This window comes from Callorhinus ursinus, unplaced genomic scaffold (assembly GCF_003265705.2).
Source record: "Callorhinus ursinus isolate GAN/ISIS: 27379988/994484 unplaced genomic scaffold, GSC_fseal_2.0 scaffold74, whole genome shotgun sequence".
Lineage (NCBI taxonomy): Eukaryota > Metazoa > Chordata > Mammalia > Carnivora > Otariidae > Callorhinus > Callorhinus ursinus.
Window position 1 is genome coordinate 4,921,513 of NW_027397136.1, and position 9,330 is coordinate 4,930,842.

The 9,330-nt window shown below is 42.9% G+C and overlaps 1 protein-coding gene across 5 annotated transcripts in view; it reads right to left on the reverse strand.

Annotated features, from left to right (window-relative positions):
- The window catches only part of PARP11 (poly(ADP-ribose) polymerase family member 11), a 41,741-nt gene extending 32,908 nt beyond the window's left edge, over nucleotides 1-8,833 (reverse strand). For 2 of the 5 annotated variants that reach the window (XM_073886982.1, XM_025851731.2), the window contains exon 1: nucleotides 8,627-8,833. Coding sequence is in view for 1 of the 5 variants with exons in the window: in XM_025851729.2 (XP_025707514.1) it covers nucleotides 8,627-8,644 (18 nt within the window). In the remaining 4 variants the exon portion in view is untranslated. Of the gene's footprint in view, nucleotides 1-8,622 lie in introns of all 5 variants that reach the window. The other 3 variants (XM_025851729.2, XM_025851730.2, XM_073886981.1) reach the window with 2 other exon arrangements.
- Between the last annotated feature and the right edge of the window lie 497 nt (nucleotides 8,834-9,330).

Below are 9,330 nucleotides of genomic sequence, written 5' to 3' on the forward strand. Positions count from 1 at the left end.
TTAAAACAAAGCCTCAAATCAATTTACTTTGTTGATAGGGTAGAGAAGAGACTAAGACTAGAGAGGCATTCCTCAGCTAAAACAGGTAAAGGTCTTGATATCGTTGAGAAACAGTCCAAATTTAATGCCCAACCAAATTGTGAAAAGAAACAAGCTATTGACAAAATTTCTTTATTAAATGACTCTATTGGAAGTCACAGAGTATCAATGGCACATGTTAATGAGAGAGCAATTATTATCACATGAGTGTTTCAGCATATACTTTGTTTTAAAATTGAACAAACTACTTGTAGAGAAAACATAAATCAGTTCTTATAGCATATATACTCTGTAATGAGGTAGAAGTACTCAACAACTTTTTGTTCTGCTTATCAGTGAAAACTCACAGCACAAAGACAGTTTTCATTTAGATGATGATGCTTCTGTGAGCTGTGACATGGGCTGGAAAAGGTGCAACCCACCAAAACTGACAGACCATGAGCTATACAAACAGCAAGAAAAGGTATTGCTGCATCACTAAAAGGCGTTTTAAACACATGGAACAATTAGAAAGACGTAAACAATATGCCTCCTGATTGTAACTGAGTGTTGAAGAAAACAATGAAAATTAACTATCAGCAAATCTTGACAACTCAGTATGTGCTCTCGAATGTGTGGAAATGGCAGTGTTTACAAAATCATCCTTCTACTTGAGTTTAAAGGGTATCAAGGAAAAAAAGTGCTGACAAGAGTTTCCAAAAGGACAGATGAGATAAAAATATTTCTTTATGATGCTGTTAACACTAATAGCCATATTTGATTCCGAGAGGCCTACTTAAGTATACAGCTAAAATACACTCAGCATCTGAAATAACCTAAGCCTACTATTTCAAGGCCAAAATTCCCAATTTTTAATGAGGAGAACAAGATACCAGATTTTTCAGTCACGAAACTATGCTACAAATGGTTCAATTGCTAGGGTGTGATTCCTTCCCAGATTCTGATGGCTTTCTTCACTCATCAGAGAGTGAGACTGATTTTATTATTGTGGATATATAAAGAACACATCCAAATGTCACAACATAACTCCAACAGATACTTTCCAGAGACTGAAGTAATCAAAGAATGACTAAGAATACATTTGCTTCTATCTTCCAAATGTTCAGGCTGGTTGAAACATTTGCTCCTACAGTTACTTAATCTTTTAAGTGTGTCAATTTGGCAACTGATTGGACACTAGGAATAGTCTTCTGGGAGAAATCTTCTCATACTTTCCCAATATGTGTTTGATCTTGGCATTCTAAAACATCTGACAGAGCCAGCAAACACCAGTTGCAAATCTTGACAATCTATAATTGTAACATGGAATTTCCTAATTTAGTACAAATACAGGATAAAAAAAAAAAAAGTCAGGGACGCCTGGGTGGCTCAGTCAGTTAAGCGTCTGCCTTCAGCTCAGGTCATGATCCCGGGGTTCTGGGATCAAGCCCCACATCAGGCTCCTTGCTTAGCGGGGAGCCTGCTTCTCCCTCTCCCTCTGCCTGCCGCTCCCCCTGGTTGTGCTCTCTCGCTTTCTGTCAAATAAATAAATATATAATCTTAAAAAAAAAAAAATCAGTGTCTGGATCTAACCTACATCTCGAGCTATCTTTCAACAAGTTAAATCAAAAACTAATGATGTACTGTATGGTGACCTAACATAATAAAATAAAGTAAAAGAAAATAAGTAAGTTAGATACATACTTTGTAAGAGGCTGCAAAACTATCTTTTTTCTATAATGAAAACATTAATTTTTTTAAATACTACTATCTTCTTTAAGATTGGTGATCTGCAACAGTACTAAAAGTTTGAGAAACACTGTCCTAGGGGTCTCACTTACTGTCATGATTTTAAAAGCCATCCACACAGACTAAGACCAAAATTGCCACTTCTAACCTACTCTCCAGACCCACCTACCAATTGCCTCTTTGGCTTTATTGCTTGAATGCTTCATAGGCGCATTAAACCTATAAGAGGCCCAAAGCCAAACTCTTGGTCTCGGCCATATCTTCCCCTCTCCCCATTTCCCCATCTTAGTGAAAATATTTCATTCCTCCAGCTGCCTGTGCCAGAAACCTAGCACTCTCCATCCAAAGCGCAGCCTGAATGGATCCACCTATGTGTCTCTCTCCCTGCTATCACCAATTCAGTCCAGATCACCTTCATCCACCCCATGGACTACACTATAGCTCCCTAAGTGGTCTTACAATGGCCTTTCCGATGGCCCTCGATATTAGTTTTCGATTGCTGCTGGAACAAATTACCACAAACTTAGTGGCTTAAAGCAACACAAATTTATTATCTTACACCTCTGTTGAAGTCTGACATGAAACTCACTAGGCTAAAATCACCATGGGCTTGATTCCCTTCTGGAGGCTGTAACGGGGAATCTGTTTTGTTGGCCTTTCCAGCTTTTAAAAGCTACCCACATTTCTTGCCTTGTTGCCCCCTTACTTAATCTCCAAAGCCAGCAATGTCAACTATTCTTCCATAATAACACCTTTCTCTGACTCACTTCTTTTGTCTCCTTCTTCCGCTTTTAAGGATGCTTGTGGTTACACTGGGCCAACCTGGATAATCCAAAGTCATCAATCTCCCAATCACAACGTCAGCTGATTAGGATCTTAATTCCCCTTTGCTATGTAACCTAACATATTCACAGTGTCCGAGAATTAGGATGTGGGTATCTTTGGGAGGCCATTATTCTGCGCCTCCTAATACATAACTCATTTTCCACACAGCAGCCAGAATGATCTTTTTAAAAACACAGATATGTTCCTTCCCCTTCCTATATAAAATCCTCTGATGGCCTCCCACTCCTCTAAGGATGATGTTCAAAATCCTAAACATGTGCCACAGAGCCGTGCTTGGCTAGTTCCTGCCTACCTCCTGGCCTCATGTGCTGGTTCACTGGGTTCCAGCCACACACAGCTTCTCTCTGCCTCAAACACCAAGCTCCTTTCTGCCTCAGGATCTCCGCCCACACTGTTTCTGCTGTCTAAATAGCCCTCCTTGCCCCCCATCCAACCTTTACCTGGCTAACTCTTGCTCAATCCTTCAGATTGCTGTAAAAGTGGCTTTCAGAGAGTGGACTTAACCTATGTCCCAGTCTAATATTAACTCCCCCTATTATACATTGTCATTGTTCTTATTTTCTTTTAGAGCTTTTGCTGCAATTGCAGTTAAATGTTATTTGTATAATTATTGGCTTAATGTCTGCCTCCCTGCACTAGACTGCAAGCTCCTAAGGGCTGGGACCTGGTCTGTTTCATTCACCATTGTAAACGCTGAGGCTTAGAACGGACTGGCTTATCATAGGTGCTCAATATATAGATGAGTGCCATCAGATACTATTTCAAAAGCAGATCCGACTCTTAGAGGGTGAGTTGTATAAGCCACAGACCTCAACGTTTTGCGTATTTCAGACCAGGTGGGTCATACTCAGCATTTCACCTCACTCCATCCTTCAAACCTGTTAACAAAAGTCTGCCTCCAGCCTGTATCACAAACTCTGATACTCCAGAAACCATTAGACTCACTCCCTCGGCCTTGTGCTGCATCTGCTGTAGCCATCCTGGGGAGGCCGCAGCGTTTCCCTACTGCTGTTCATGTGCTGCACCCCTAGAAAAAAGTTCTAACATCATGGGAGTTGGTGTCACACAAAGGGCGTGATTTTCTGCAGCTCATTCTTATTCTCTGACTCCGTGTCTTTCCTCACAGGTCCTTCTCCACTCACTTTTAAGTCTTGTATGTTAAGGCAGACTGGAAAGAGTATGTGGTCTGGAGCCAGAAAGTCCTAGATTTACAACCCGGCTCTATCCTTATTCCGAAAGGTCACCAAACTTTGAGACCTAGTATCATCCTTGAAAAGGGGAGGCTAATCATTTATTAATTCCTACCTCACACAGGTATCAGATAACCTCAGGGTGGGCATGCCTTGTTGAGTGCCGCCTCAGCCACCAAACCCTGGCACATCACACTACTCAAAGCTTAATTCAATCCACTACTGGCACAATTAGAAAGAATGCCAAGACACAGGTATCATATGAACCCATGACTGTACGTGGATCTACGAACACATCTTCACAGACACTATGTTCGCTGTAGAACTTTCATTTCCAGAAATGAATCCTACCTCCATCCTCCCCCAAGCCTGAGGGACGCTGCCTGACTCAGAAGAGATATTACACTCATGTTAGATACCACCACCCACAACCCCTCCATCCTCATTCTCTGAAAATGCCCATCCTGAGACTTGACTCATCAGACATGCACTTTTTCCATTTCACTCCTTAATCCAAACTGTACTTGCCCATCTTTCACCTTTGGGGTCTGTGGTCATTTTGCTCCTTTGCCCTTCCCAAAGAACCACCTCTATAACTTCGACACCTAGCTCAAATGTAACTTATGTTAGTGAACCTTCCTAGTCCCCCAATATCCTCTGGTAGCACTTCCACTCCCCAAACTATGTTGCCAGACCCCTGAGGGGCAGACTCTGACTTGATCCATATTTGTAATGCCCCTCCCTAGTGCCTAGAACGTTTTATATGTGGTAGATACTTAGTAAAAATTTGTTGAGTGGGTGAAATAATGAATCAATGATTGGGTTCTCTGGTAGTCCAGTTTTGACATACCAACTTGGAACTGTCAGAGAGACAACCAGTAGAAGTGTCCATCACCTGGCTCAGGAATAGGGTCAGGACTGAAAAGGTACATTTGGCAGGCATATTCACTACAGTAGTATCTGAAGCCTTGGAGCTCACCAAAAAAAGGATGTGCTGAGAAAAAACAAAGGTTAACAGTAGAACATTTCAGGGACAGAAGGAAGTGCAGTTAAGATTATGATTCAAAGATAAATCATAAAAAGAAGAAATCCAAAGCAGTAGAGACCCAGGAAAATAAAAAAGAGTCCTAAAAAACACCTCTAGTGCACTAATGTTGCAGAAAGACAGAAGAGGTTGGAGGCATAAAAGTCACTACCGATGTGTTGATTCAAAAGTCCTTGGTGACCTCCTAGCAAGTGAGGTGTTAGGGGCAGAGGTGAGGCTGGAGGAGTAGAGGTATGAATAAGAATGACAAAAAGTATAAGACTATTCTTTCAAGAAGCGTGACAGAAAAAGGAGAGATAAGAATCATAGTGCCAAGTGAGTCTGGGAGCAGCTGTGAATATAAAATAACAGAGAAAAAGATGGCTCAGCAGGTAAAGCACCGCACCAATACACAAGGTTATCACTGCTGTCGCCCAGCAACAGGACGCGGGTACTCATATAATTCTGCTGCATACTCACCTGCATGGTCCTGAGAAAATCACTTCCCCCTCCCTTAGCTAATCATCAGATTCTTTGAATAATATGAATTCATATGTGGGAAGGAATTATGGAAGACTTTATCACTGAAAGCAAGGTCTTAATACTGTAATACATGGGTGTGTAATCTTACAGATGTTTGTCATTTTTCAGTTTCCTTCATCAGTGCGAGAAAAGGAAACTGAAACTCCCTCATATGTAACAGTGATTACTTACTCACAGCCAAGAGGAATAAGAAAGACAATGACACAGAGGGCAGAGAAAGGCAGGATAAAGTCAAGGCACACAGAGTCAAAGCAGTGATGGCAACCCCTTCAATTCCTTTTCTACAGACTTTGCCATTTTTCTAAACTGGGGGACATTAGTCAAGGGCTACCTCCCCCAGGTGGATGGCGAACTGCCAAGAGCTCATACCAGAACTGAGTGCGCCTGCTACTTCTGTCAATCAGATCTGCCTTGGCAGGGACATAATGCTTACCTCAAGGTGCCTGTCAGTGAAAGGCTTGAGTAGATATCACTGACCTCACGACTGTCTTGAAAGATAAAATAAAATTTTGTACTGAGACAAAAGCTTATAACTCCTTGGTTATTCTGTTTTAGGTTTCTCCCCCAAGGAAATGTTATAAGCTCAGTGCTGATTTTCCACACTCAAACCATGTCATAGAGACTTTTCACTTGGAAGGGGCAGCTGCTTCTGAGTATTACCATGGCCAGCATCAGTGTAACATTTTCTCAAAGCCAATATACAGAAGGTATATTTGCAATAGGAGGTATATCCGCAGCTCATGGGTGGTATATTAAGGCCACAGATGCTATCAAAAATATACAGGGAGAAATTAGGCAGAAGACCTCAATTAAAGCAGTTCACAGTGGCCTTGCTTCACAAAGTAGAATTTATTATCTCATTCAATGGTAAGAAATGGCAAATAGTAATTTCAACTGATGGGTAATGCAAAAGTCATCTGCATTTATCTTTAGGATACACTGTAGTTTTTTGTTACTATTTTTTTTTTAATTTCCAATGTGTTTGGCTTAGGGTAACAGTAAAATTAACTTTCAGGGGCGCCTGGGTGGCTCAGTCGGTTAAGCGGCTGCCTTCGGCTCAGGTCATGATCCCAGGGTTCTGGGATTGAGCCCCGCATCAGGCTCCCTGCTCGGCGGAGAGCCTGCTTCTCCCTCTCCCTCTGTCTGCCGCTCTGCCTACTTGTGCTCTCTCTCTATCTCTGTTAAATAAATAAATAAAAATCTTTAAAAAAAATTAATTTTCATCCCATGAGCATAGCTGGACAAACTGTCCAGATGCTGCTTCTATTACTATAAACTAACAAATTACTAGAGAAACACACATATAGAATGCTGACTGTATTTTTAAAAACTAAACTGTCCTTATTGGCAGAATTCATATGTTCATAGGAAGGAAACCAGTACTCTGATACTCCAGAAACCATTAGACTCACTCCCTAGCATTAAGACATACTAGGGTAGCACGATAAGGGTTGAAAGAAGAATGTGGGATTATATGTGGAAGGTTTGCCACTATTAACAAAGGTCAGTCTGCTCTGGTGAAATCAAGCAAAATCGTTAGGGTGATGTCAGAAGAAACAGCGTTCCTTACAAAGAAATGAGATAATGCTATATAAAAAACAAATTTATAAGACATTCACTAATGTCTTTATAATCCTTACAAACATACAAATTGCTGGAAGTATACGTGATGGAGGAGGGAGAATGAACAGCAGGAGCAAAGGACTCCCTCTAGTACTAATCCAGTCACCTTTGCTAATTCAACAGATATTTACTGAGTGCCTACTAAGTGCCAGGCTCTGTTCTCTAGCCTAAAGATACCGAAATAAACAAAACAGACAAAAATCCCTGCCCACAGGGAGCTTACAATATAATGAAGAATTTGAAACATGTGACTTCAAGTAAGATATACCTAGGTGACTAAAAAATTGGTTATGGAGAAACCAAGACGAAAAGGACTGCTAATAAAAACTGAAGACACAGACGCCAGATGCTCATATACACATACACACACATATGTATAATGGTAGAACATGAAGACTGTTGATGACAGATAGTGAAACTGAATACAAAAGCAGAGAGCACATTCTCATAATTCTAAATTATTTTTGCTAAAATCAAATCCCAGCAATTACTTTCCTGTGATGTGGCCTGATACTGCAGGATTATATGTATGAACCAAAAAAAAAAAAAAAAGATCTTAGATGACGACCAGTAACATGAAGGACTGGGATGCAACCACAACGTGCAACCAACAAATGCAGACCAACAGACTAGTTTCTACTGGATAAAATCTTAAAAACATAACAGAATTAACTGATAAACACTCCAACTCATCTGGAAATATATTCCAGAAATGGAAAAAAAAAAAAAGTGTTGATTACAGCAAAAGAGTATTCCAAGTATGAAAACGGGGTTGTAAGTAAATTTGGGCAGTTATCTCGGCACACGGGGTAGTTTCACACATTCAGTCCCAACAATTTGCTGAAACGGGATTCTGCCATTTCCCGAGTCAGCTCCTAAGGTGTACATTTGCCATGTTACTAGGCGATTTCAACTCTAACAAGAGATGAATGGAATACTCTGGGCAGACGGATTCCACTCTTTGAGAGCTGCACATTAAAGAAATGTATAAAAGCAAAGCAGACAAAAATACACGCAAACACAATGCAAATACCGGAGCGAAACAAGGAGGGAGACAAGACTTGCAGTTGAAAAGTTCCAGGTCATCAGTTCTGTCCACTGGGAAAAAAAAAATCTAAGAACTTCACCATCTAGAGGCTTCGAACATACACTCGGTGCCCCCAAGTTTGAAATGACTGACCACCAAGAAGGGAAAAAGGAGCACTGATGGTTCCTCTTAGGCCCATTCAACACACGGGGGTCGAATCCCCTCGCTTTAGACGGATGGGACTGGCAGGTACACCTGAGGCAAAGGCAGAGGAACAGGTCCGAAGCCCCGGAACTCCGATTAGGAAGCAAAACACAAAGTTTTAAAAAGACGGTGGGGGGAGGGGGAGGTGGAGGTGGAGAAAGCACAGCAAGTCACATAAATAACTGTAACAGAAAGTAGTAATGCGTTGGAGGACCCACGGAGCCATCTCCACCGCTCAAAAGCCAGAAACTATAGAAGCTGCAAGGGCCAGGATCTTCGGGGCCCCGGAACTCAACACCCAGCCTGAAGCGGGTGAGGGGGAGCAGTTCCCGGGAACCCCCTCCCGCCCCTCTCCGCTCAACCCCGCCCATTGGGTCCGCCCCGTCCCGCCCGGCTACTCACCGGATTCGCTTCCCACATAACGGTGGCGAAATCGAGCGGAGAGAGCCTGGGGGAAGGGGCTAGCCGCGGGGCCGGGGTGTTGGGTTTTTTCCGAGGGTCCCCAGGAGCGAAGGGATGGAGAGGCAACCTTTATGTAGGCCTTCCTTCTACCCCGCCCTGTCACAAGCCAGCGTCTTCGGACCACCGACCCTCCCGACTTCCGCCCAAAGCCGGCCAACCAGCGCTGGCCCCGCCCCGCCCCCGGAAGCTCGCCCCGCCCCTGCCACTCCCTTCCGGGCTGGTGGGCGGGTCGTAGTGGGCGGGGCTTGCGAGTATCTAACTTGTGAGCGAGTTTAAAGGGCTTCTCCTCCGATCACCTTTTCAGTAATATGTCTCCAGCGCAACGTCCCCGTCAAGTGACCCTCAAGCCGCGGCTGGCTGTAGTTCGGCCGGTATTTATTGATCACTATATAGTGAGTGTAGTGGCCAAGAGTCAGGCCTGGGAATTAATCCCAGCGGGGCCAGCGGCTTTTGGGACAAACTTCACCCTCCTTCAATTTCCCCGTCTTCAGAATGGAGAGAATAATAGCATCTACCTAAGGGTGTAGTGAGATCATTTAAAACGCCAACCACAGTATTTGGCATGCTGTAAGAGCTCAAAAAGCGACAGTTATTTCCCAGACACCGTGCTAGGCTCTGGAACCCTAGACTCATATGCAGTCCAT